Raw genomic sequence first — 27353 nt, 5'->3', positions numbered from 1 at the left:
AAGTCATTCACTAAACGAGTCTCTTTAATCGAGCCGATCCTCCCTTAACTAGCCGAGCTTTTGTCGAACGGCGTTTACTAAACCAGCCGAGCGTTAACAAGCCGAGCCGAGTTCACAAGCTGCTCGGTTCATTTGTAACCCTACTTGGCACTACACAGACGTTTGCAGCTAGCGAATACAATTGCACCTATGTCGAAAACAAAGTTAAGGCTTCAATCCGTGCCACGGACTCTAAAGAATATGCTTCACCCAAAGACTTAAACCTCGGCTCCACATTACATATAATCTGTTTGTTTTTGTCAATATTGTATACATCAGAATTTAGCAGAGTTCTAGCTAGTATGTTAATCGATAGGGGATCTAGAGGCTGTCCATAGCCCTAAGCTCCAAATTCACCTTCGGCAGAACTCGAACCTCCGCCTCCACCATGGACGAAGGGTGAGAGAATCAACTTCACTTTTTACATAGGTATAGATAGGTACATTAGTACTCCAAGTGAGAAATCAAAATCCACATGTCACCAATCATTCGCATTAAATTAATGGCATGAAAGATGACAAAGCTTTATATGAGCAGTGGTGCTTATACAGTGCTGCTACAGTTCCCGATCAAATGGGATCCCGATGCTTCGCCGGACACACTTCGGTCACTGGACGGCCGATCCGAGTGGTCCAAAAATTCTAAAAATAAAAATCGAGTGGGCCCACGCGAAAATCAATGGCATCCGATCCAAACACTCCATATTTTTGTATAAATATCTCGGATCGGTCGTCCGATAGCTAGAATGTGCCCGACAGAGCGTCGGAATCCGATCGGAATCTCATTTGGTCGAGACAGTAGACTTTTCGTTATACGAGATCCTAGAGGATATTGGTTGTCCTTATGGTGACTGGATCATCACATTAATGGGTCCTAGCAAAGCAAGCACCAACCCATTGAAAGAGACTTGGCATTCACCCCCCGACAAATATGGGGTCTTTCCTATACTGTTATTCCTTTCATACTGCCGGTTAAAAATATTTGGGGCCCGAAACGGAAGTTTTAATACAAGGCGATCTATCTCCACATACGAAACTTTCCACGAAATGTCGCAGGAACTTGAGGAAGAGTTAAGGGTTGGAGATTCGAACCCAGCTCCTCAAGCATCAAAAAAAACTTAATTAAGTTGTCACACCGTTAAGAAGATGTTACTTGAAGGCAATTGGAACTCCTTATTATTTAAAACTATAAACTGTATATTCTGGGGTCCTCTTCAGACATTATTGGCTTCCCTTCTAAGCCGGCTCTGAGTACCATGAGTATCAGTACTATGTAGCATGATATTTCTTTGGCACATTCGGATAAGCTATGCCTCCTGTTAATTGTAGCTTCAAGAATGGTGGTTAAACGAGCCAACCTACTCGAATTCGACTTGTATTTAGTTTGCGAAAAACTTGTCTTGAATCAGCCGGTTGTAATTTTAAAAAATAAGAATTGAACACATTTTTTAAACTCGTACAGTTTTCAAATTAAACTTGAATGATTAAATATCGAACTCGATAAACTTCTACTATCTAAATAGTAAATGCTACTTTTGCTAGGTTCATGATAGGCTCAATTAAAGCACAGTTGAAATTAACAACAATTAGACTGGAAAACAAAAAACCTTACTTCAACATTTTTTTTTCTGTTTTTTTTGAAGATTATTATTAAGTTTTCAATACCAAGCTTGAACAACTTACTAATCGGCTCGTCTTGGCCCGTTTACAATCACAAACCTTGAAGTTTCCCGACACACATACATAATTCAATTCAGATGTGCTTGGAAAACTAATTTCAGGTTTAACAATCGAATCTCTTCAGCCCAAAAACTGGTACTTGAGATCAGTCACAAATGAAGGAGATTTCAATGGGGTAGTCCCTATACAGAAGAAGCTGTAACGGCAATTAAAATATTTTCCCCTTCCAGCCAAAACTCATTGATTCAACTAACTATCAAGAAACCAGGGAGAAAAGCAGTGCCTGTTTCAGCTACCATTCTTCACTTCTCTGATCACCATCCATTCTCAATCTGAGAAATTGGGCCAGTTTGTTATTGTTTGTTTCTTTCTTTGGAGCCTACATTTGCCTATATAACAATTTACTCAGTCCTACAGGAAGACTATCCATATACCATATACTCTTTGTGCAGTTAATTCCAACTGGTTACTTATTCTCTCTCTCTGTCTCTCTCTCCAAATGGCCGACTCAGAACACTCTTCTTCTAATGAGACTTCTGTTGTTGATTTCCGAGGTATATATACCAACCTGTTCCATGCATTTAACTGTTTTCAAGTTCTTAGTTTTTGAACAAAAGCATTCAATTTCACAGTATGTTAGTTACCAAAAAAAAAATTTCACAGTATGTTATCTTTTCCATGCCCATACTTTTGGACAAAAGCATTCCAATTAGCAGGGCTTGTTTCCATTTTTACCTTGTCTATGCCCGTACTTTTTATTTTTGTGCTTGGCATAAGACAACATTATCAGTTGTAGTTAGTGAGGTTTGAACCCATGTAAATTTTGTTTTTTTGTTTTTATGAGGTTCATGCAACTGTTTTCCAGATAACAAGTTGATATGACTCGATGACATGCTTTTCTTTGTCGTACTTGGTTTAGGAAGTAATCATTCGCTTTGACAGTCGATAACGATATGGTACTGTTTGTTTCAGATGAAAGTAGCAAGGAAAATAAACAAGAATTCACAGAAGATGAGGAAACGCTCATCATTAGGATGTACAATTTGGTAGGAGAGAGGTTAGTCGTTCATCTTATTTTCTGTATTACGTGTTCTATTGAGATGTTTAAGACTCGTCAACATCATGTGTACGACATGCTAATGCGACCAAATCGTAATTCAGGTGGTCTTTAATTGCTGGGAGGATTCCGGGAAGAACGGCAGAGGAAATCGAGAAGTATTGGAATTCCAGATGCTCGACGAGCGAATGAAATTCCGGCATCTTGGCAATGCATCTGCATGCTCAAGGAAACATACAGTGATTTTGGTGAGGGAAGTGGGACTGTTCTTGATTCAGCTATTGGCATATCGAAGAGAGCAACCATCAATTCTATATGTCAAGTTGTCTATATGTTTTTAGTGTCGTGTTCAAGGTTTCTGGGTATTAGTCGATTGTTATTATCCTTGTGGTCCGGTCCGACGTGAAACCATGCATATGGTCAAGCTCTTCTGTGCATAATTGTTTGGAAATTAAAAAAAAAAGCGTCAAGAGAGATCTAGAGAGAGAGGAGGAGGAGGGAGTCCCCCTCTCTCTCTCTCTTTGTGGATTTGGGTTGGGATCACCTCTCTCCTTCAACTGAGAGTCTACATCTCTCCTCTCCCTCTATTTTTGGGTTGACAACAACCAATTTGTGGTGAATTTGGAGCTGAGCATCTGATGGCTTCATGGAGGTGGGGTGGTGGATTTCCGCCAATAGTTGTTGCAGCGACGCCAATGACAGGCTTGGGACTTCTACTCGATGTAGTTCTGGTTCTTTCAAAATCCAGTGTCAAATAGACTCATGGGTTTTCGACTAGTGTTGCTGTTTCTTTCCTTTCTCTCTTTTTCTTTTTTTCCATTTTTTGTGATCTTATTTTTCTCTTTTTTTCCATTTTTTGTGATCTTATTTTTCGGTTGTTTCTTCTTGTATTTTTAGAGCGATAATGTTCTTCGGACTTGTCTGTTATTATGAATGCAATACGTCTCTACTTCCTCAAAAAATTGTTGAAATTTAACCTAAATATTTGAAAAATATGACATAATTTTGACCCGAATGTTGTAAAGATTAGGGAAAGCAATCAAAAAGACGGACCAAAAAACATCTAAAAAGTTAGGTCAAACTCACATTAATCGTCAGCTGTCCAGTGCATATCCCTTTCTCTCTTTACCTTGATAGAAACAACTAGCCAAAAAACCAAACATATAGACAAACGGGGCGGTTCTGAGGATACCTATAAAAACATCTAAAAATGCATCTCATAGTTTTCAATCAAATTTTGATGATCTGAGCCGCTCAATGTGATTTTAAGAGTACCCGTGAGAAATCAACAAAAAAAAATGACCGAAAAGAACTTGATCTGAGCAGTTTTTAGCTCAGATTTGATGAACGGTTCAATTAAAAATTGCTCAAAACAAGCACTTTCCGATCATATTTTTTGCTAATTTCTCACGGGCACCCTTAAAATCACATTCTACACACATTGAACGGTCCAAATCATAAAAATTTGATCGGAAACTATGAAATAGAGATTTGGAATGTTTTTTTAGACGTTTTTATAGGTGTTCCCGGAACCACCCTGATAAACAAATGATCCTTAACTCCAAGTTGTTTTCCTTAAATAAAAACCCCACCTTTGGATTATTTTTCCCTCCAAAATGTAGTTGACCAACCCAGGAACCAAACTTCCATAGGAACCCCACATTTGAGGAGACTTGACCATTTCATTTCACCTCCAAACCCTATTTTGTTGTAGCAAGGGCAAAATGGCAATTGGATTTGTTGCTGGAATTTATGTCATTTAAAAAAGGAGAAGTCAAAGAAATCCATTTAGTCCAATTAGCCTGTTTAGACAATTAGGGAAACTCGGCCCAAAGCTTTCATCCGGTATTAAAAACAAGTTACTCTCAAACACCACTTCCTCATTTTCCACCTCTCCTCACAGAAATTCTGATCTTAGCAGGTTTTTTCAACTCTCAAGTGCTGAATCAAAAGCTAATTTGGAAATATATCAACATAATACGAAATCGCCAGAGATCATAAGCTTGCTAGGGCTCTTAGGTCAAAAGACCACATGGAACCGATACCAATCAAGTGTCAATAAAATGCCAAGTTCACAAGACAAAAAAAAACCCTTTCAAGCCTTAGGACATGTCCTAAACCTCATATAACTCTCAGGAAAGCCTCTGACACCTTTTACTTCACCTACTAACAAGCAGGCAATTACTGGATAGCGTTCCGTCCCAGCAACAAAGAAAAAAAAATCATTTGAGAAAGGATCAATGACGAATGGGTAAACCAAATAGAATTATAACTAGCACAATTGATTGATCAGTGATCACAAGTAAATCGAGTCACCATTCAAGTACATAACAAAATGGTTAGTATTTATGCCAATAATCAATTCTACAACATTGGCATAGAGACCAAATATGCTACAGAAACACTTACCAAGGAGTAACACAAGACTAAAGTAGAACAAAGTGATTTTCTCCATATCATACATTGCTTTGTTTGTAAAACTTGGTGTCCAGCACTTGCTTACCACACATTGCACATACGCCTGCACAACACAAAGCATGTCAGATAATTCCACAAAAGTAACACATATGAGCGAAATAGCCAATAGATTGTTCTAAAATTAGCTCAAAATCTGAAGTTGCTACCTTTAGAGTAAGCACAAGTGTGACAGTACTTGCCATCTTGGTGTACTTGCTGCTTGCAGATGATGCACTTGGTAGTTCCATAAGGAGTCCATCTGCAAAGCAATCGATTTCTGAATCACTGCAATTCTTCGAATGGAAAAAAGAGTCGTGCATGTTAAGAGATATTGTAGAATGCATTAAGACACGGACCTATGAAGCACCTACACCTCTAAGAAGAAGCCTTATCCGTGTCGGACACACCAACACTCCGGGAACACGTGGGGAGACATATGGGACACGTCAACTTGCGTGTCCAACTATGTATAACAAATTTTAGCATGGGACACATCTGAGACATGTTGAGGTCACACGCGTCCCAAGCGAGGTGTTGGGACATGGGTTGGTGTCACTTCAAAATGTAAAAAACTAATTTCAAGGGTAAAATTTTACAGCAAACCTATAACTTGTACCGCATGGCTCCCTTTTATCGATCATATTTTAATTATGTAGAAGCAGAGAGTTTTTATTTTTGTGCTAAAGTTAGTGTTGGTTTCCAATAGCTTGAGTGTTTGTGGATCTGGTATGCTCATTAATTACAATTTAAAAAATGTAAAGTATATGCGTTTTTTACTTTTACCATGGTCCCTGCTGTTTGTATCACGTGTCTGTACCCATACCAGTACTGTGTCCATGTCCATACTTCTTAAGTGGAAACACATCAAGTAGTAAAAATAAAGAGTAAGCTTTTGTAGGTAACAATAACTACATCCATCTAAAGTAGTGTGACGATAGTTGTCATTAACTAAGGTCTGTGGGACATAAATTTGATACAGACCTGACTTTTGGCCTCTTTTTTGCACCAAGTGATTGCCCTCTATTTCACACCCAAAAACTCAAAGGCCAAGGCCAATAAACAAGTCTCAACCTCGAAACTATTGGGAAGAAATCAGATTCCGAATCAATGAAATGCACACAAAGAAGACCAGAGTCCGTGTATGTGGAGAGATATCGGACAGGGCATTATCGAATAATACAGGCCCAGACGCAAATCCTCCATTTATGGAGGTGTATGAGGGGTAAAGTGGGCCCAACCCCTTACCATCAGTATCGTTTGTCCAAAGTCGATGCCCATGGTAATCCACATCCATTCCTTTTTGTACCAGTACTGAATGTGGTGGGAAATATACCACTAAACATCCCCTTCTGAAGAAGGAAGACATGCTGTCCAGAAAACTTTCCAGGTCAGAAACCTTATTCATAAAGTCTAATAGTTCGACGAAATTGCCCTGCTAAAATGAGACAGATAATATTGCTCTAGAAAGCTATCATCAAACTAGTTGAGCCTAGGTGAGAAAAACTCATGGTATATTACCCTTTGGGCAAAACACTGCACGAACCAAAAGCATAATTGTCAAGTAGATAGGAGATGGTCCAGGGGGGATCTTAAGCAACCTAATTAGGTGGTGTGTGCTCATTATGATTGCAATAATAGTCCAATCGTTCCAAGAAAACCCACCATATCAGAGAAAAACAGCAATTGACTGTTTTTATGATCTGTAACTCGCTTAACTTGAGAAAACAAAAACATTTCCCATTACTTTGTCCAATCAAGAAAAAGGGAAAACTTCCAATAACAGTGGTCACGGGTGGTACTAGCCTTTAAGAATTTTGGTTCTTGCCTATTGGCACCAGCTATTGGCTATGCAAGGGCAAGGTTCAATTGACATAAAATACGAAGGTTGCCCAATGCTATGTTCACATATTTAGGTGAAAAAGGATCTGCCAATGTCTAAGATACAATGGTACCAAATTTAGACGGTTAAAACAGAAAGCATCAACCACCACACTCAAAAGCTACAAGTTCTTAAATTTTCCAAAACAAAAGCATGTTGGTTAGAACACTATTTTATATAGCCTATTGCAATATACAAATAAATCACACTTTTTGATCTGTGTAACTATTTTGACCCTGCTAAAACACCTAATTCGTGCGAGTCCTAAGGTCCTTAACTCGAGCATTACATGGTTCTACTTCTACATACCCACTATACAAAAATCTTGACAATATGTACATAACTGTACTCACATCACATTATCTGAATATAGGTCAGAAAGAGCTTATTATTTTATCATGAAAAAACTAGGGTTTAGTCAGATAGGGCTAACATGAACAAACTGGAGTAGCTTTCCGCATACAACCTTGATAGAACAAAAAGTATAACCGCAAAACATAGCTAAATTAGCCTCTAGTTATACATGGCTGGAGATTGTCTACTGAAACTAGGGTTTAGTTAGACAGGGCTAACGAGGTTAAATTTGAGTCGCTTCTTCCATACAACCTTGATTGAACAAAAGGTATAATCGCAAAACATAGCTACACTAGGGTTGAGTTAGACAGGGCTAACGAGTTTAAATTGGAGTATTAGTATTTACCCAAAAAGAAGTTTAAATTGGAGTACTTTCTTGCATACAACCTTGATTGAACAAAAAGTACAACAAAAAGAGACAGCTAAACTAGGGTTTAGTTATATAGGGCTGGAGATTCTCTACCGAAACTAGGGTTCAGTCAGACAGGGCCAACGAGCACGAACTGGAGTAGTTTCTTGCATACAACGTTAATTGAACAAAAATTAAAATCGCAAAGAATGTCTAAACTTGTATTTTTAGTCAAGAAAACCCTTAATTGATAATGGAAAAGTGATTTTAGAGAGAGAGGGAGAGGAATAGGGGACCTGTTTTTCTTGGAGAGGAGTTTGTTCTCGTTGATCTTACGGCCGCCGCCTTCGGTGGTGTTGCTGGCCCCTTCCTTCCACTTGTCGGGCACAATCACCTTCCCCAATTTCTTCTCACCTGCAACAATTAATAGCAAATTGTTCAGAAATACACCCATAACTGCGTGTATACATATATGCCTCATATATATCTACATGTATGCACTAGATTCGTAGGAAAGGAGGAGGAGGAGGACGAACTTACACTTTTCACACACCATTCCTCTGCCCTGATACAATCCGCGCTCTCTCTCTCTCTCTGGAGTCTCTCTCTCGATCGAATGTGGGTTTTTCCGGGTTTTTATAAATGTTTTTTTGGGTAAATTTCACTTACCTCCCTGAGGTTTCTGATAAAGAAAGAAAGCTCCCCTCACGTTTTAAAAATTTACCCTTTTAGAATGATTTTGTGAAATGAATTCCCTTCTAGACTCAATTTAAAAGACATTAATGTTCCTAATTAAAACTATTTAAAAGAGATTAAGTTATTAAACTTATCTCACATTCATGTGTATCTTCAAAATTAAACACATATATACATTGATTTTAAATTTGTGTTTATAAGCATTTATTTTACAAAACTTTGAAAACACATTTGATTTTTTGAAGTCAAATGCATATTAGGCATAAATATAGAGATTAAGTTACAATTTCTTTCCTCAATTTTTTTTTAGGAAACTTGAAACAACTTTTGACTTTTTTGAAGTCAAATGCAAATGTAGGCATAAATACAAAGCAATTACAATTTCTTTTCTTTATCATGAAACTTCAAATGTCATATTTATTTATTTTTTTTTTGCATAGAATAACAAAAATTTTTAAAAACAATATGGCTTTAAATTAAGGTAAACTTTTTTCCCCAACCCTATCATTTATCATGAAACTTCAAAAGTCTTTTTTTTTTTTTTTGCATAGAATAACAAAATTTTCTTAAAGCAATATGGCTTTAAATTAAGATAAACTTTTTTCCCCAACCCTACACCATGCATCTTTATACCAAAATTATTATGTTAAAAGTTTTAGTCAAAATATGTTTTTTCTCCAACCGACTTCTTTTTGGAACTTTTCGATTACATATATACATTTGGTTTTAAATATGCATGTAGAAGTATTTTTTTCTACGGTGATTGAAAAAGATTTTGAATTTATTTGAAGACAAACGCTACGTAAGCACTACAAAGAAATTACATAAAGCTTCAATTTTTATTATTTTTGCAAAGAATAACAAAAATTTCTAAAAGACATGATTTTAAATTAAGGTTACATGTCATCCAAACTGGGAAAAAATTGATTGAAGTAAAAAGGCATATTTTGGCTAAAACTTTTACACAGTTTCTTAGCCAAACCATATTTTTTCTCAAACCGAATTTTTTCTGAACTTTTGGATCTTGTAAAACAAATTTGTGATTAAAAGTTTGAAAGTTTCATGGTATTAAAAAATTCTATGATATATAGAATATAGTTGCTAATTGAGGTCGGTTTAAATTAACAGTACACATGTCAAATTTTTTTTTTGGTCAAAATTAATCTTCTATTTTTCATAAAAGGACCTTATGGCTACAAGATTTACTCATATGTTTTTTTCGATAATGATATTTATGATAGGATATTCTTATAAAATTTAATTTAATTTATAAAGCAACAAAATTATAATTGGAAAAAAAAGGTAATGGGTTCTCAATACAAATACCTTTAGAATTTTGCTGGAATTAAATTTTCACAACTTCAATGAAGCTAGAAATCTAAAACTAAATATTTAAATCTTTGAAAATAGGCAAAAAATTAGTAATTTTAAAGTTTGTTTTCACAAGAAATTTAGAGATAAGATGAAGAAAACTTTCATTTTTTAAATTCTAGACTAGATAACTATTGCATTAACTCCAATATCTTAATTAAATTATAGTTTAAATTATATAGCAAAGTGAGACCTAGGGGAAGTACCTGCAATTGTTAGAAACCATAGGGGAGGTCAACAAAAGGGTAAAATTGTACATTCACGCACTCTGTTAACGTCTGTTAGCCCGAAAAGCCTGACAGGGGATGTAAGTGCAATTTCAGAAATGTGAGGAGAGGTGTCTGTCATTATCAAAAACCTTAGGAGAGGTAAGTGAAATTTACCCATGTTTTTTTGAACGGTGCTACCCCATAAATTTTGTGCATGATTATGGTGTGGAGCCCATTAAGAATCGCGCACAAGTTATCGAAGATTTAGTAAAATAAGAACAATTTTTGAGTGTTTTTGCAAAAAAATCAGTTCAATCCTATACACATAGATGTTCGATTCAATCATCCAACTTTTTATTATTCTGAATGAAAAATTAGATGATTTGTTCGACCAACTACAGATATTAGATTGAAACATATTTTATATTTAATGAAGAACTCGGATTATTTGTGTAGGGACCTAGAATGGGCCTCATACTGTAATCTATGCACAATTGTTGTGCAGTTAGACTTTCTATTTTTTGTTAATTACTTTATAGTACAGTATTCTTTTTGAAATTTGATATCCACACTCCCCATTTCTCCACTTACAATTCTTTTTCTTTCTCTATTAGGGTGAAATTACTAAAATGCCCCTATAAGATGCCATTACTTGAAGCTTGAATATTGTGGATTTGAGAGTACAGGGGCATTTCAGTAACTTCACCCTAATATAGACAAAAAAAAAGTGTTTAGGTGGAGAAATAGGAAGTGTGGATATCAATTTCCTTCTTTTTTTACTACTAAAATGTAATGCCCCTAATTTTGGGAACGTTAAAAGGAAAATTTCATTAATAAACTAAGTAGAGTCTGGCTCAATATTACATTATAAACCCTTCAAAAGTACTCTTTATTACAAAAGGGAGAGGTAACTAGGGCCTATCTACTGTTCCGCCTCTTCTTCCATCCTAGCAAGCTCCTCGGCTCCGAAAGCTTCCAAGGTATAGTGTTTACCCTGTTCATTTATGAGGTCTGACACATTATACCGGCGTCGCCACCAATATAATATGTCAGGGTCACCAAAGGTAACACCGTGAGTTTACAAAAGCTCAATAGAATAAACCCTACCCACTAACTCATAACTTACAAACAGTAAATCATATATGACAAATAGTAACAATCACACATCCACATTCATTATTCAAGTATCGTTGGTATCCATGTCTTTCTGTGTTTCTCCTACGCGACTCATCGTAGACTGTGTCACCATTTTTACTTTTCTTTGTCCAAATCAACATTTCCAAAAATATCATTTTTGTGTTTAACACACCCAACCTCGGTTCCGCCGCTCCGGGTTCCCGAATATCCGCACAATGGTTCCGCCGCTCCGGGTTCCCATTGACACACAATTGCATTGGCACCTCTCCGCGGTAACCAAGCCACACACCCTACCTCGGTTCCGCCGCTCTGGGTTCCCGGGTATCCGCACAATGGTTCCGCCGCTCCGGGTTTCCATTGGCACACAATTGAATTGGCACCTCTCCGCGGTAACCAAGCCACACACCCTACCTCGGTTCCGCCGCTCCGGGTTCCCGGGTATCCGCACAATGGTTCTGCCGCTCCGGGTTCCCATTGGCACACACACACACCCACAACTCACATAATGCCACAAAAATTGGTCATTATGTAGTTTCAAAATATTTCCTCCTTCGAAACACATTTTTCTTGTTAACCACACCTTAGGTGTCATGTTTCTATTTTCTCGATTTTCGTGTCTCGTTCCCATGCATAGACTTGCGGTAGGACTTTTTACAAACATAAATCATTCATTGTAATCTTGAAACTAAACTAGCAAGATCATCCAATTCTATATTAATAATCATGCTCATAACTATCCTAAAGATCAAAATACCAATACTTCTATTCAAGTGTCAAATTCTATCCTTCGAAAACCATTCTTTCTTTCTTTTGAGAAATTCTAAGCAACATATGTTTATTTCGAGTAACAAGTTGATTAATTCAACATATTCCCCTTCCTTTTCATCTTTTTAAAGAAAACTCCATTCAAGTATTTCATGAAATTCTAACATTTCAGGCAACAAATAACCTTATATACTTATGACAGATAACTTTAACAGTCAACAGATAACCTTATATACTTTTTAACATACGGTTCTATGCTATACGTTGAGTTAGTGGACGAGGGACTCTACCTTTCTTCTTGGCGGTAGGCCGGCTACGGAGAGTACATCGATGATCGGGCGGAGTAACTTCCTACGGAATGCTTACGGTAGCTTCGAAAGAGAAAGGATTTCTCTCAAAACTAGTTCTTGACTACACTACCTAACTTTTTGGATCAAAAGGGTGGTTGAGTGGCAGTTTTGTGGTGTCCTAGGATGAGTTTCTTGAAGAACTTAGGAAGAACCTCAAGAACAAAGAAGAACTAAGCAAGAACAAGCAAGAACTCTTAAGTTTTCTAGAGAGAAGGTGGAGGAAGGATTGGTGTGAGTTGAAATGAAGTATGGGAGGGCTATTTATAGCCAAAGTCTTGGCTATTACTCAAGGGGTACAAATTTCCCTAGCAATTATTGTCCAATGGACAAAGGAATATTGATAATAATTTGATATGACTAGTCATGGGAATCTATTGTCCAAGGGGTAATATTTTCCCTAACATTTATCGTCCAATGGACAAAGAATATTGGTAATAATTTTGAAATGACTAGTCATGGGAATCTATTGTCCAAGGGATAATATTTTTCCTAACATTTATCGTCCAATGGACAAAGAATATTGGTAATAATTTTGAAATGACTAGTCATGGGAATCTATTGTCCAAGGGATAATATTTTCCCTAACATTTATGGACTAATGGGTAAAAGATCATTGGTGAAAATTATGGCTTGAAATGACTAAACATGGGAATAAAAATGATTACTCCTATGGTATGACTAGTCTTGTCAAGTACATCCATTCATTGGCATGCCTAATATCTATTGTCCAATGGATAATATTCTCCCTAACTTTTATTGACCAATGGTCAAAGGGATATTGGATATGATTAGGGTTAGAAATGACTAAACATGGTTAGGTCCAAATACGCTTTTAAGGCTAGGGAGAGGTAATGATGAAGGCAAGCTTCCAAAGGTAATTCTATGGACCAACGGGCAATAAGTACCCTCCAAATTATTAACCAATGGGTAAACGATCATGGTGACATTAAGATTATTCTAGATAAGACAACACATAGATTTGGGGAAAGCATAGTGTCCTATAAGTTTGGGGAAAGTACACTGGCATATGGGTTGGGATAAGTACAGTGATACATATACTTCTAATTACCTCATGAACTAATGGGTAATAATTTTTCTACTTTCTATTACCCAATGGATAAACAATCATGTCATACTATTCATGACATGACAAGTCAAAGGTACTATGATGTCATGGCTTTAACTAATGGTCATTTACTTTCCTAGGTTTTATTATCCACTGGATACGTAATCATGTCACACTATTCATGACATGACAAGTCTAAAGTACAATGATGGGTAGTCAAGTCATGCTATTATCCAATGGATCATAGTTTTCCTAGTTCCTATTACTCAATGGATAAAGAATAAAAGAGGTGGGTACGGGCTTGAATAGTCTTGTCAACCTTGGCAAGTCTAGATTTTATTAACCAATGGGTAAAGTTTTTCCTAGCAAATACTATCCAATGGGTAGGGTAAGTAATGATGCTAGGTAAAGTTGAAATGACTAAACATGAAGTAATAATGATTATCTCTATAGGTCTAAAAGGTTCAACTAGGGTTGAGAGGTGTCCATAAGTGTAGAAACCCGTATTTTAGGGCCGTATTTTTTTTTAAGAAATATTAAAATTATTGAGTAATGACGTAAATTGTGGAAATTTGAATAAAGGCATGGTTATAAGATTAGGGGATCAATGTGACATAATTGCAAGTGCAGGGGTGAAAGTGTGATAAGTATATATGTATATGTATATGGGCGTACAGGGAAAACACCATTTTTTCCCCTTTTCCTTTTTTTTCTTTCTTTCTCTCGGCTCTCTCCCTCCGAAACTCTCCCTCCACTTCTCTCCTCGATTTCATCTACTTAGAGCGTGATTCCGAACAAAGTCCGAGAATTAAAGTTATTCTATGGAGCACGGGCTTTCCGAATATCCAAGAAAAATCATGATCGGACCACATGGGAGTTTGGTTGACTTGGTCAAAGGTTCGGGTTTTGCTCAAAACCATGAGGTAGGGATTTCTTACTCTTGCTATGCGTTTATATGGTGTTTATGTACCTAGATCGTGTCTTGTTTCGTTGTTTGAGGTTGTTCTTTCCATTTCTGGAATTCTGCAGAAAATGGGTCACTGTTTATGGGATTTTCATTGTCTTAAACTCGGAATTGAATTTTGGTTCCTTCATAGGAAATAGAGTAGACTTAAAGCCCGTTCTAATGCTGCTGGAATCACCCGAAACCGTTGAGAATTGAATTTCTGGTGGTTTTTAGAATACTGATCTGCAATCTGTCTCGTTTTCTGGGTTTCAGCCCACTTCGGATGGCCATAACTTCCTCGTCTGATATCCATTTTATGCAAACTATGTATCGGTTCGAAGGTCTTAAAGTTAGCTTTCATTTGCCACTGGAATCGTCTTAAAACTCTTAGTATACGGAAAGTTATGATCATTTGAGTGGAGGCGTGTCAATCTGTCATGCTGCGTGACAGATTCGTGTAGCCTCGGTAAACCCCTGTTTAACCACCCTTGGGGTGCGGATTTGACAAGAGTTCCTTCGTGACTTATAAGCTTCGTTCAATCGCGCAACTATTGAGATTGGAATCACTCAAAAATATTAAGAACTCGATTTATAGTGATTTTTAGAAGATTGCCTTGTAATCTGAAAATCTGGGCAGCTCACTGAGCAGCGTTTTTCATTGTTTAGCTATGGTTAAACGACCCTATTGGTTATGGGTCCTTATAGGTTTTAAAGATTGGTAAGTTTGTGATCTTTTGGCGTTGGTTTCAATATTTTTGGGTTTAAGATGAAAGGGAATATGATTTATTTGGATTGAATTGAACTTAAACGCTATTAGGGCATTGTATTGAGCATAAATAGAATCATTGAGTATTGTCTAAACATGTTTCCATTTGATTGAATGTTTTAGGAAGTTCGAGTCGTCACGTGGATCGAGGTGAGTGATTTAATACTTGAATTACATGATTTTGAACTTGTTTTCTTTAACGAACTTATTTGAACAAATTTTATGAATTGTGTACTCCATGGATACCAATGAAAGGTGGACCTATTTGTAAAATATTTGCGAATCTATTTAATGGCATTCCCAACGTCCGGTCTTGCTAGGGGACGGCTTAATGGCTAGCAAGGGTGTTTGAGGTTGGTATGTGTTTTGGGATAATGCGTAGACGTCTGGCTTATCCACTACCGGGGACGCCTGGTAGCTTTTGAAATTTGAATAGCGGAATGTGCATTATATTTGGCTTATGATTTTGAGTTCTTTGTTTTGAAAAATTATCAAATTATTTTGCATTGTCCATGGAAGGCATGTGAGTTAAGTATTAATCATTCACACGAGCTTTGGCTTATGTATTTTCTTTTCCACCTTTCAGGAAGCGACGCGTAGTGTGGCAGAGTGTTTACTTTTGAGATGTGTTGTATATTTAGAAAAGAAAGTTATACTTCATGATCACTTAGTTTTGTGTATGATTTGTTTAGTTTGTAAATTTGTAGGTAAGCACAGCTCTGAGAGGTTTATCCTTTTGGTTTGTAAACCTATGTAAGACTTTGGTTTGTTATCAATAAAAGTTAACTTTTGCTTCCGCTGTTATGTTTAGCCCCTTTTGATCATCGCTTGCTTGGATGATATTTGATTTGTGATTTGGCCTTAGTGAGAAATCACTGGCATTTGTCATGATTACGATCTCAAGGGGCGGGTCAGGGTCGTGACAATAAGGCTCAAAGATGGTCAAAAGGTCCATCTAGGGTTAGAAAATTGTAACTAGGTGGATTGGTAGTTCGATTTCTCAAACTAATCGGTTAGAAACTAACCTTACTTCCAAGTAGGATTTCTAGCCAATAAATATGATTTAAAGATTTTATTTAACTCATTAGAAAAAAGTACAAGTGCTTCTACAAGTATACTTGTCTTTAGAAAATGACTAGATTGTTCGGTGCGAAAATATATAATTTTATAAGTCTCAAATCTAATTATGACGGATTATAAAAATTAAAAAGAAATTTTTAGTAGCAAATCCAAGTAATTAAAATAAAATTTAAATATTTAACGAAATTTTTATTTACCAAAAATCAGGGTCGTTACATAAAATATGAATTTTTATGAAAAAATAAAATGCTTTTGTTAGTATCTAAAGTTCAGTTCTTTTTGGATTTTTTTGTTTGTCCCAATGAAATGAATGATAAAATTTACAAATTATAACTAGAATGTCAAAAAAGTTGACGAAAGTAAAAAAAATAATATAAATTAGATATTTATTTTGGAAATATTTGTTTTTCTGATTTTTTTTAAAGTTTGGTTCATATTTTTGTACTTTTCTAAAAAAATTTATTGAGAAGAATCAATAATCTATAAGAATTTAACAAAAGAACTAATCAAAGAAAAATATTACTAGACTAAAGACAACATAATTCAATAAAAAAATTAGGCCAAATAATGCTTAAAGTATGTTAATCGCACTTTTATTCGCTAAACCATTTCAATTTTTTCAGCTTATTCCTGCACTATCAGTTGAACTTATTTCGTCCCCAATTACCTGATTTGCCATATATAGCCCAACGACTAACATATGTCCAAATTATGGACATAAACTGCAATGTGCACGAGACTTCGGGCATGTTCTTGTAAAATTACAAGATTGAAATTAATTTATTTAGGTATTTTTTTATTTTTCATAATTTTTTGTTTAGCTTTTCGTCTTAATTTTTGGAGTTTATCGTTCATCTTCACAAGATGAATCGGGAAAAAAAATGAGCCGATGGTGAAAAATTCAAATAAAACAACATTTTAGACAAATAAAATAGCCATTTGATACCTTTTTTTTTTTTGTCTTTAGTGACTTTTTTTTTTTGCTTTCGGTCATATTTTTGCACTTTTTGGACTCCTCATCGAGACAGATGATTAATGTAAAAAATATCACATGAGTCAAACAAAAATTTAGAAAAGACGAACAAAACACAAAAAACGAAGAAGAAAAAAAATTTACAAGAATAGAGTCTTCATCTCATTAATGGTCTATTTGGAACTTGTGAAAAATGAGAGAAGGGAAGAAAAATTTAGTTATGAAGGAAAATATGAGAAACATGTGAAGGAAATTTTACCACGATAATGTGTTATGTAAATTTCTCCTCTGTCTCATCTCAAACCAAATAGTATCGAGATATAATTTTTTTTATTTTCCCCTTTTCTTCCCTTCTTTTTCTCAAGTTCCAAACAAACCTTAAATTTGGGCAATATATGAAGACGAGTGTAAACTACTAAGCAGGTAGGAAAATTATTGCGATGAGAACATGGACGATTTTACACTCACGTAAGAGAACTTGAACTGACCATTGTGTTCTAATTCAGTTGACATATCCTGGACCTCCTCATGTGGGATGTCAAGTTCGAGCCCCGTCGTGTGCGTTTAGGATTCAGGCAAGAATATCCTCTGAAACCCACTATGGACTTCCCGCTAACCCCCCGCTGATTTATACAATATTGGAAAAAAAAAAAAAGGAATTAGCCCAATTAGATAGATTAGTTGAGCATTGCGGTTTTAAACAGGTGTGTTTCGATCATATCGTTCTTTTGTCGTACCTTTTCATAATCCACGTTAATTCAGATCGCAAACATTTGCCGGTTACATTGCAACATTTCGATGAACGTCACGGGGAAAATTAGTCAAAAAATCGAATACAAGAATTTAGTCCAATAGAGAACGTTATTGTTCACCCTCATTAAAAAAGGGAGAGCGTTACCATCACTCTAATAGGTGAAAACCTTTTCATAATCCACGTTAATTCAGATCGCAAACATTTGCCGGTTACATTGCAACATTTCGATGAACGTCACGGGGAAAATTAGTCAAAAAATCGAATACAAGAATTTAGTCCAATAGAGAACGTTATTGTTCACCCTCATTAAAAAAGGGAAAGCATTACTATCACTCTAATAGGTGAAAATATAGGCAGCATACGTAAATATTGAGTTCCGATTTCATAAAACAATAAACAGAAGAATCTAAATGTAAAAAAGCAGAAAAGAATCATCCCCTCGCCTTCTTCCTCTCGATCATCAGCTATATGGATCGAGCGAACACTCCTCAGGCAATATAGGGTACCTTACCGTATCGTCGCAGTAGTCATAAACTAGAAGGTTCCTCTGAACCCAACCGTAGTCCAATAGCTGGTCTTCGGAAAGGTGCCAGGCGCCGTATTGATCCCACCAGTTTTGCGAGGTGGTGTTGATACAAGCAGGATACGGGTCCACCCACAGGCAAGCGTCGGCGGTGAAAGCCGTGTAGGAGGAAACGAACGGGGCGTAGGACCAGTTTGTGTGGACGAGGCCGCCGTCCGTGGCCCACGAGTCCGCGTTCCAGATGCTCGAGAAGATGTACATGGGCTGCGTGTTGGGGAAGAAGTTGTTGGTGTAGTTTGCGTTCTTGTACACCCTTATTGCAACGTTGTCGACAACGAACCTGTTTGGATTTACGAAGTGATTCAATGGAAGATTTCAAAACAACACACAGAATTTCTCATGTGGTTTTAGCAACACAATGTTTCACCATTGTGGTGGGATGGTGGTAGGCATATACGACATGACTCAATCAAACAAGAAAGGACTAGGAAAGGTAACTTCTCCCACTTATCATTCTAGCTCAATCCTTGGCCGGGTTCCTTTTTTCCTTTCAAAGAGCCACTTTTTTTTTTGGATAAACCTTCAAAGAGCCACTTATATATCTAAATTGGTAGTTCTCGTTAATTTGTTTGAATTTCTGGGGATATCCATCTAAATTAGATATTCTAGTTAGCCAGAAACATAGGCCTGACCCTGGGCATAAGCCCACTAGGCTACCGCCTAGGATGTACCCCTAATTACTTAGTCCAAAATGGCCTGATCTGGGCATAAACCCACCAGGCCACCACCTCGCACAAGCTCAGTAGTTCAACGGGCCGGGCCTCTCAAGTTGACCAACATTGATGGGCTATGAACAAAGGCATGTGTGTGGCTTATTTACTGGTTGACCCTAGATTCCTGCCATAAATCTTGGTGCTTTGTCAAACTTAAACTTAGATTACGAATTCGTTTTTGTTAGAACTTGTTTTACTATATATGTGTGCGCTGATCACTTCTATCTTAGATCATGTATACGTGAGCGATGATGTGTTTTACCACATGATGCGTATATCACCGATGGAATATACACGCGCGTGCAATCACATCGCCACCTTTGGCATGCATGTGCTTCACATGAGAATTAGACAAGTCCGACGCTCAGACCCAGTACCCATACTCAGGTCCATGTAACATTTAGCTCGGAAGCTTAAAAATGAAGAGAGAGACTTACACAATCTGGTGGTCGTTCCAAAGGATAGAATACGAGTGGAAATCTGCAGTTGGATCAAACCAAAGCTGGTGCCTCACCTCCCGGCCACCGGTTCCGTTCTTGTAAACATTGGTCTGTATTAGGTACGGTTGCCCTGTTGTGTTCCCCAAGAACTCATAATCTACCTCATCTCTCGTTGCCCCGGTATTATCATCCGAGCACATCTGGGCAACAATTTTCGCAGTTTTAGCCATTGATAATTATTAATTAAGTTGCATTACTTACAAAAGATTAACGATAAATCTTAGGAGTACAGAAAAAGATTAATGATAAATCTGCAAGGTTAAATTTGGCAGTTTCATGCGTAAAATTAAGGTCTTACATAATAAGCTGTGACTACACCAGCAGAGTCACCTCCAACCAGCTTGAGCTTCATGCTGAACCACCCAAACATGTATTTCTCGTTTGATGCAAATCCACAACCTGTTTCGATTTTTTTAAATGGAAGCATAAGAAAATAAATAAACAAAAAAAAAATTGAAAACACAAAATTTACATTTTCTTCATCGAAATATGAAAATTGCATGTGCATATGTACACATTGGCGGCGATGTATTGCACTCACCGCCTTCTGGAAACAAATTTAGGGGGCTTTGGCCTAATCATTTAAACTAGATTACTTTCTTTATTCATTTTTTTTTTTTTTTTTTTGCATTCGTTAGTTTTGCTTCAATATCTTTGTGAATTATAGGTTCGTTTTGACAAAAGAAATTAGGAAAAAAAAAATGAACCAAACTAATTTTTTTTAAAATAAAGAGGAAAATGATCCAAATAGTCTGTTTGTTTTGGATTACTTTTGGTTTTAGTGAATTTTTTTAAAGATTTTGATCATAATTTTTTATGTTTTAGATTTCTTTCACAGAGACAATGATTTTTGGGAAGTAGGTGTATGTACTGGTGGAGGTGTGTTGGGGCCAGCGGGATTGGGGGAGCCCGACACCCCATTGTTGTAGTATGACTTTTTAACAAAATTTAAGCATATTTAAATACTAGGGTATCTTTAAGAAAGTTGTCTCTAAATTTTTTAATGAAACTCAGTTTGGTATTTAAAGGCTGCGTTCTTGTGGACTTAACTTAAATTGAACTTAAATTTAAAATTTGTCTTTATTTTAATTTTTTTTTTACATTTATTAGTTTTGCGCCAAACTTTTGTGGATTATTGATTCGCCTCGATAAGAGGAATCGGAAAAGTAATTTTTTTTTACTTTTACCCAAGAATTTCGAGAAATAACCATTTTTTAGCGCAAAAATGTCAAAAGTGATTATTTCTCAAAATACTTGGATAAAAGTGCCAAAATTTTACTTTTTCAATTTCTCTCGTTCAGACAAATCAATAACTCAAAAAAATTTGGCACAAAACTATAAAATGCAAAAATAATTAAAATAAAGACAAAATTCTCAAATTTAAGTTAAGTCCAACAAAATGCATTTAAACTAAAATAATTTCACCTTTTGATCTCTACCAATTTTTCTTAATCATTTCCTAAAAAAAAAAAGTCAAACTTACGTGGGTAGTGTTCCGGTTACCAGGAAAAAGACAGGACAATTTGCACTATGATACATGAAAAAGTAATGAATGTCAATAAATATTTATATTTAATAGTTTGGACTCTTCCAAAAAAATCCTAGCGCTGCCATTGTTGACTGTCAGAATGTCATGGGTTCAAGTTGCAAAAGGATACTGATGAGAGAGGATTTGTCTCTTCCATCGCTTCAAAATCACACAAGTTAGTGGGATCGATGTCGAACGACATTAAAAAAACATGAGTAACACAAATTCTAAACTGTCATTTGCTATTACTCTCTCCATCTCGAAAATGTTACACTTTCATACTTTTTTGTTGTCGCATATAATTTGTCCATTTTGAAAAGTCAAAAGCAGAATACGGTAAACTTCTCATTTTACCCTTTTCTTTTGGGCACAAAATTTTAAATTCAAATCTTGAAGTTCTAGTCAAAGTACACAAAAAGGGTAAGATTGTACAATTGCGTTTGCACAATAGTACAATAATATTTCTTCCTTAAAAGTTAGAACTCCAGAAAGAGTCTAAAACTTTTTGACGGATGGAGTAGTACAGATAACAATGACAACATGAACATGATTTGTAGCCATTCCCTCAAACTTATATGAACATGTATTTGGGATTCTTCAAGGAAAATGCTAGATACAACCCACTGAGCTATTGCCGAGGTTGATAAGTGTATCGAAATGTATATTCTTTTTGTTAGTTTTTCTTATAGACATACATCCCATTGAAGGCAATATACATTGGATACACAGATGAACATTGTACAAGTACCTGTTGCATTGGTCAAAGCAAGAGACCAGATAGCCCCATCCGAAGAAGTGCTAAATTGGTTCACAGCCCCGTTTACGATGAAATCGTGATAAAAACTTGAACCACTGCTTATCTGAGCTTTGGAGACTGATAATAGAAAAGAAGCAGCCATAAGAACTGCAATGGAGAAAAGAGTGGACATCGCCATTTGAGAGGACCCTCTCTCTCTCTCTCTCTCTCTCTCTCTCTCTCTGGTGTTGGAAGGCTTGACAAGCAGAGAGTGAGATTTCTCTCGACTTTGCAGACATTGTCATCATGGACTTGTGTTTTTAAGCTTGCTTCTAAGGAACCGTTGACTCTCTCTCTCTCTCTCTCTCTCTCACACACACACACACACACACACACACACCCCTTGGTGTGTTCACAATTTTACCCTTGAAGTTGACCCAAGCATTCGAAAATCTCATCCCCCAAGGCCCAATCTGATGTTCGATAAATTCAACTCATTGGGCAAAACCATGATGTTTAAAGAATTATATAAGGCAACACTATGTGGAAATGATACACATAGAGATTATTTATACACATAGAGATTATTCAGCACATCGTATCCGTTTTCTACCATATATTGGGACGGCGTGTACACACTTCTCCTAGGTTATCTCACCATGGTGAAACAGGAGCCCGAGGCACCGTCTCATGGCATATAATTTTTTTGTTATCTGGGGTGATATCCCACAGTGGTTTGAATTCATCGCAAACCAGGTGACATAAAAGAAAATAAAATCCTTTGCCTGGCAGGAAATTCACCGAACAAATAGAACCTTTGAAAAAGTGTGTAAGCACAGTACTCCTGAACAAAATCAACAATAAACTTGTATTGGACGGAACTTAACAGGGAAAATTATTCAATAAATCCAATACAAGAATTAGCCCAATATAGGCAGCGTTTATATAGATATATTTATATGTAAATAACAAAAAAAAAAAAAACAATAGACAACAGAAAATCAAACTGCAAAAAAGCATAGAAGAATCCTTCTCATTCTTTCTTGATCATCAATAATATTGATTGCCGTATTGTATTGTGTTAGATGAACACTCCTCAGGCATTGTAGGCGGCGGGTACCTTACGGTATCCAGGCAGTAGTAATAAACCAGAAAGTTCTTCTGAACCCAGTTATAGTCCTCCTGCTGGCTCGCCGTGAGCTGCCAAGCACCGGATTGATCCCACCAGTTCTGGGTGGTGGTGGAAAGACAAGCCGGAGACGGGTCTACCCACTCGCAGGCGTCCACGTAGAAGTCAGTGTAGTAGGAAACGAACGGGGCGTAGGTCCAGTTCGTTTTGACGAGGCCACCCTCCGTGGCCCATGTGTCTCCGCACCAGATGCTCGAGAAGAGGTACATTGGTTTTGTGTTGGGGAAGAAGTTGTTGGTGTAGTCGGTGTTTGTTAACACCCTTATTGGAGTTTCGTCGACAAAGAACCTGTTTGGATGTGCAAACTAATTCAATGGAAGGTTTCGGAAAGACAAAAAATCCTCATACTTTTAGCAAGACTTATAAAAGAACTCAATCAAACAAGAAAGAATCAAAGTGACTAGCTAAGGTTATGATCAAAGGCATTTGTTCACATTCAGTGTAATAAAACTTGGACATATATATTCATTATTTCTTACCGATTCACCCAAGATTCCTGCAATAAATCTTTGTGTTTCGTCAAATTTACTCTGAGATTAAGAAGTTGTTTTGTAGAGATTGTTCAATTGTTTGTCCTAGCTTTTATGCAGGTCCTGATCATGTCTCAATTGCATCTCTCAATTCTCTGTCTCATTTTTCTTGAGATGTCATAAAGCAGTCACAAAAGAATTTGAACCGAGTAGGATCTTATTTAGGCAAACACATATGTTAGGTATCCACATTTCACAGACTAAAACTGTCGTGTAGATTCTATTGTTGGTGTGGGAAAATCACATCTAGTATAGATCTAGTGCACTGCTTTCTTAGTATTTCTCTAGGCATGTCGAAAAAATTGCTGACTTCCGAGCTATGATACTTGTAGTTCTCACAATCTATCAAGTATTTGTGTCAGACAATCGATACTTGAACAAGATTTGGGTTATGCATTCAATAATCTTTTAAGGCGAGAGTCAATTACAATGCATATTTAGCAGTCAAGTTTCTTCCAAAACTACGACCCTGGTCTCGGGACTGAGTTTATTTACAGTGCCTTTAATATAAGAATTAGACGAGTCCGACACTTAGACCTGATACCCGTTCTCAAGTCCAAGTAACATAGCTCCGGAGCTTAAAAATGAAAAGAGACTTACACAAGCTGGTGATTGTTCCAAAGGACAGAATATGCGTGGAAATCTGCAGTTGGATCAAACCAAAGAAAGTGCCTCATCTCACGGCCACCGGTTCCATTCTTGAAAACATTGGTCTGTAAGATGTATGGTTGCCCAGATACGTTCCCCAAAAACTCGAAGTCCACCTCATCTCTCGTTGGCCCTGCCCCATTTTCTGAGCACATCTGCACACCAGTATTTTACAGTTTTAGCCATTGATTGCATTACCTAAAAAGGATTAGTTAACCTGCGAGGGTAAATTTGGCAGTTTAATGCAAAAGTTCGTACAAAATAAGTTGTCACTACACCAGCAGCGTTACTTCCAGCCAGCTTGATCTTCATGCTGAACCACCCAAACTGGTACTTATTGTTTGTTAGATACCCACTACCTGTTTCAATTTTTTCATATGGAAGAATAGTTCAGGCATAAATAAAAGTGCATATAAAAAAACAGTACATTTTCTAGAGAAATACCAAAATTGCATATGCATATCCATATCCATACATAGATACATTGTTTTAGAAAACTAAGGTGTACAGGCCGAGTTTACGCGCATCTCAATTAATCATTAAAGTTTCTACTAACGGGTATCTATTTAAGGTCAAGCCAAGACACTGTACGGGTTGACCCTAGAAGAGTTGATAGCACCTGGGAGATATCGACCCTGAGTCCTAAGAGGGAGCAACACCTTTTAAGTTGCAGGTAGAGGTGAAGTCAGGATTTATCGACAGTGGAGTCAATTATTTAGAGCCGCCTGTAGTTTGTTACATAAGGCAAAATTAAAGATTCCCAGAAGCTCTTTGGAAAAATTGGGCAACATTTATGGGATCAAATGCGAAAAATAACACTAAACTTGTAGCTACTTGAGCAAATTTTTTTTTTTCAACTTGATGGGTAAAATGAGCTTGACCACGATGTCAATCGCTTGTTTTTTTTACACAAATACATACCTACATATAGGTGTATACACATTGATACAATGTCTCTGTGACAGCTCTAGTTAACAACAATTTCGCAAGGGGATGTGGGAAGCCATAAAGAAAACAAGTGAAGCTCCAATCCAACTTTTTATATTCCAATTGGTGTTTGATACGTATAAGTACCTGTTGCATTGATCAAAGAAAGAGACCAGATCTGCCCATTCTGAGAAGTGCCAAACATTTGCGGAGCCCAATTTTGGGTGAAATCGCTGGGAAAGAGTGAAGTTTGCGTAGTCTGAACTTTGGAGACTGATAATAGGAAAGAAGCAGCTACGAGAGCTGCAACGGAGAAAAGGGTGGCCATTGCCATCTGAGAGCCCCTTCTCTCTCTCTCTCTCTCTCTCTCTCTGTTTTTGTGTGTTGAAGGCTTTGAGAGGCAGAGGGAATGGGATTTCTCTTGGACTTGTTGATTTCTAGTGGAAGATGAGGAATATATGTTGAAGAATGAGGAATGTGTTGTGCTCACTCAGATTTCTATGCAACCATTGACTGTCTCTCTCCTTTGTGTGTTTACATCTTTACCCTTGAAGATCTGCGAAATGTTTAAAAATCTCATTCCCAAATCTGATGTTAAATAAAAACAAAGAAAATGCTAATAACAGCTCAATAAATTGTCAATAAAGCAGGAAAATGCCAAATAAATTCAGTTTTCTATTTGTTATAAGTACCTTGAAAAATGTTAAAAGTGCATCAAAAATTGTGTTTTTTGTGTTCTTTTTGCTTTATTGACAACCAAGTGGACTGTTAGTAGCCGATCCAAAAAAGTGGACTGTTAGTAGTATAGCCGAATAAATAAAAGGCATAAAAGCATGATGTTTACGGCTGGCTTTTTCCTATTGTCCAAACAGACTAAACGGTTTAAAGCTTGTATAAATATAAATTTTGAGATAGGTCATTCTTCTCACATATATAACTAAAGTTTATTTAACGAAAACAAATTGTCTAAATTATTTAAGTTAATAGACAAACTTTTTAGTATCATATAGGGTAAACATCCTTTGAGAAAAAGGTATTATATAAGGACGCCCATTCAACAGTTCTAAATTGCCCACAAATGGTGTAAGATTGTGTTTGAATGGGATCAACTCCTCTCCCAATCCAATTTTTTCACGCTCCTTTAAAGTTTGATATTGCGGTCTCATATGGGGCCTATAACCATGAACCGAACCGTTGAGCTCATAGAACCCTCAAAATAGACGAGGTAAGTAAAAAAGCAATTTGAGATTTGCTACCTGTCAAGATCTTACGTTCAAAATCTCCTAGATATTATCAACTCCTTCGAGCTAGTTCATACGAGGATTTGCTCCGGCTTAATTAATTGGGCTCTCCTATAAGTGGGCGGTAAAATTTGGGTCAATAAAAAAAGTAGATACTCCATATCAGTAGATACATAAGACTGGACTGGGAGACCCAGCCAAGCAGTGGTGCTCGGCAGGGGTGCCGAGCGCATCTCGACCGTCCAAAAGTGTTTTGAACGACCCGGATGCAAAGATACCGAATGGATTTAAAAAAAAAAGAAAAGGAAAAGGAAAAGATGTTTCGATCTGGGCCGTCGATTTTGATATGAACGGCCGGATTGGCCGCTCGGCAGGGTCCCCGGGTCGCATAAGACTAGAACATTGAGGAGTAAAATACGGAGTACTACCTATTAATTAGGTGTATACTGCCCTGTTAGTTTACACTATAGTCAACTTGGGAAATGGAGAAGGGTATTGTGGTAATTGCAGCAGACAATTACTTTAAAACCACCGACACGGTTCACAAGAAGATGGCCAGATGGGAATGAGAAGTAACCAGGCTGCCTTTTTGTATTGACTTCTTACAGATTAGAAAACAATCGCGTGAGGGGCCACTATGTTGCATGTTTTATAGGAGAGAGAGAGAGAGAGAGAGAGAGAGATCCAGACAACTGGATTTGAGAGAGAGAGATCCAGACAACTGGATTTGGCTCTTGGATCTCGAAATTATTCCATTTTGGCAGTTTATTAAAAATTAATTAGCCGAATGAGAAGTCCAAGTTTGATTAAAGCTGGTCAAAATCATGAGTA

The 27353-nt window shown here is 36.9% G+C and overlaps 4 protein-coding genes across 5 annotated transcripts; 1 reads left to right on the top strand and 3 right to left on the bottom strand.

Annotated features, from left to right (window-relative positions):
• Positions 1 to 1780: 1780 nt before the first annotated feature.
• On the top strand, positions 1781 to 3193 carry LOC131311523 (MYB-like transcription factor ETC1). The gene is made up of 3 exons (XM_058339024.1): positions 1781 to 2272; positions 2691 to 2775; positions 2880 to 3193. The coding sequence occupies exons 1-3, from the start codon at positions 2218 to 2220 to the stop codon at positions 2965 to 2967; spliced, it is 228 nt and encodes a 75-aa protein (XP_058195007.1). The 5' UTR covers positions 1781 to 2217; the 3' UTR covers positions 2968 to 3193.
• A 1845-nt stretch (positions 3194 to 5038) lies between these two features.
• LOC131311451 (uncharacterized) lies at positions 5039 to 8461 on the bottom strand. Of its 2 annotated transcripts, XM_058338933.1 has the most exons (4): positions 8355 to 8461; positions 8111 to 8228; positions 5400 to 5491; positions 5039 to 5296 (listed from the first exon to the last, which is right to left on the bottom strand). In XM_058338933.1, exons 1-4 carry the CDS (start codon positions 8368 to 8370, stop codon positions 5232 to 5234), a joined length of 291 nt encoding a protein of 96 aa, XP_058194916.1. In that variant the 5' UTR covers positions 8371 to 8461; the 3' UTR covers positions 5039 to 5231. The 2 variants fall into 2 exon arrangements, with proteins under 2 accessions (XP_058194916.1, XP_058194907.1); XM_058338924.1 differs by lacking the exons at positions 5039 to 5296; positions 5400 to 5491 and adding an exon at positions 5515 to 6599.
• Positions 8462 to 18220: 9759 nt separating this feature from the next.
• Positions 18221 to 22288, bottom strand: LOC131311211 (probable xyloglucan endotransglucosylase/hydrolase protein 8). Its single transcript, XM_058338565.1, has 4 exons — positions 22000 to 22288; positions 20022 to 20122; positions 19661 to 19863; positions 18221 to 18790 (listed from the first exon to the last, which is right to left on the bottom strand). Exons 1-4 carry the CDS (start codon positions 22184 to 22186, stop codon positions 18388 to 18390), a joined length of 894 nt encoding a protein of 297 aa, XP_058194548.1. The 5' UTR covers positions 22187 to 22288; the 3' UTR covers positions 18221 to 18387.
• A 544-nt stretch (positions 22289 to 22832) lies between these two features.
• LOC131311205 (probable xyloglucan endotransglucosylase/hydrolase protein 8) lies at positions 22833 to 25763 on the bottom strand. The gene is made up of 4 exons (XM_058338552.1): positions 25429 to 25763; positions 24613 to 24713; positions 24307 to 24509; positions 22833 to 23464 (listed from the first exon to the last, which is right to left on the bottom strand). The coding sequence occupies exons 1-4, from the start codon at positions 25613 to 25615 to the stop codon at positions 23038 to 23040; spliced, it is 918 nt and encodes a 305-aa protein (XP_058194535.1). The 5' UTR covers positions 25616 to 25763; the 3' UTR covers positions 22833 to 23037.
• Positions 25764 to 27353: the final 1590 nt, after the last annotated feature.

This window comes from Rhododendron vialii, chromosome 2a, assembly GCF_030253575.1.
Source record: "Rhododendron vialii isolate Sample 1 chromosome 2a, ASM3025357v1".
NCBI lineage: Eukaryota > Viridiplantae > Streptophyta > Magnoliopsida > Ericales > Ericaceae > Rhododendron > Rhododendron vialii.
Note: the sequence above shows the minus strand (reverse complement) of the source record. Positions and strands in the feature narration are given on the sequence as shown.

What these genes read in the sequence shown, in the direction of transcription:
- LOC131311523 (XM_058339024.1), top strand. Translation starts at nt 2,218, where the DNA reads ATGGCCGACTCAGAACACTCTTCTTCTAATGAGACTTCTGTTGTTGAT. An exon ending in TTCTGTTGTTGATTTCCGAG is followed by an intron (nt 2,273 to 2,690) that starts GTATATATACCA and finishes TGTTTGTTTCAG; the next exon opens with ATGAAAGTAGCAAGGAAAAT. An exon ending in TACAATTTGGTAGGAGAGAG is followed by an intron (nt 2,776 to 2,879) that starts GTTAGTCGTTCA and finishes ATCGTAATTCAG; the next exon opens with GTGGTCTTTAATTGCTGGGA.
- LOC131311205 (XM_058338552.1), bottom strand. Translation starts at nt 25,615, where the DNA reads ATGGCAATGGCCACCCTTTTCTCCGTTGCAGCTCTCGTAGCTGCTTCT. An exon ending in TTCTTTGATCAATGCAACAG is followed by an intron (nt 24,714 to 25,428) that starts GTACTTATACGT and finishes AAATTGAAACAG; the next exon opens with GTAGTGGGTATCTAACAAAC. An exon ending in GTGTAGTGACAACTTATTTT is followed by an intron (nt 24,510 to 24,612) that starts GTACGAACTTTT and finishes ACTGGTGTGCAG; the next exon opens with ATGTGCTCAGAAAATGGGGC.
- LOC131311451 (XM_058338924.1), bottom strand. An exon ending in CTCCTCTCCAAGAAAAACAG is followed by an intron (nt 6,600 to 8,110) that starts GTCCCCTATTCC and finishes TTTTCTGGACAG; the next exon opens with CATGTCTTCCTTCTTCAGAA.
- LOC131311211 (XM_058338565.1), bottom strand. Translation starts at nt 22,186, where the DNA reads ATGGCGATGTCCACTCTTTTCTCCATTGCAGTTCTTATGGCTGCTTCT. An exon ending in TGCTTTGACCAATGCAACAG is followed by an intron (nt 20,123 to 21,999) that starts GTACTTGTACAA and finishes AAATCGAAACAG; the next exon opens with GTTGTGGATTTGCATCAAAC. An exon ending in GTGTAGTCACAGCTTATTAT is followed by an intron (nt 19,864 to 20,021) that starts GTAAGACCTTAA and finishes ATTGTTGCCCAG; the next exon opens with ATGTGCTCGGATGATAATAC.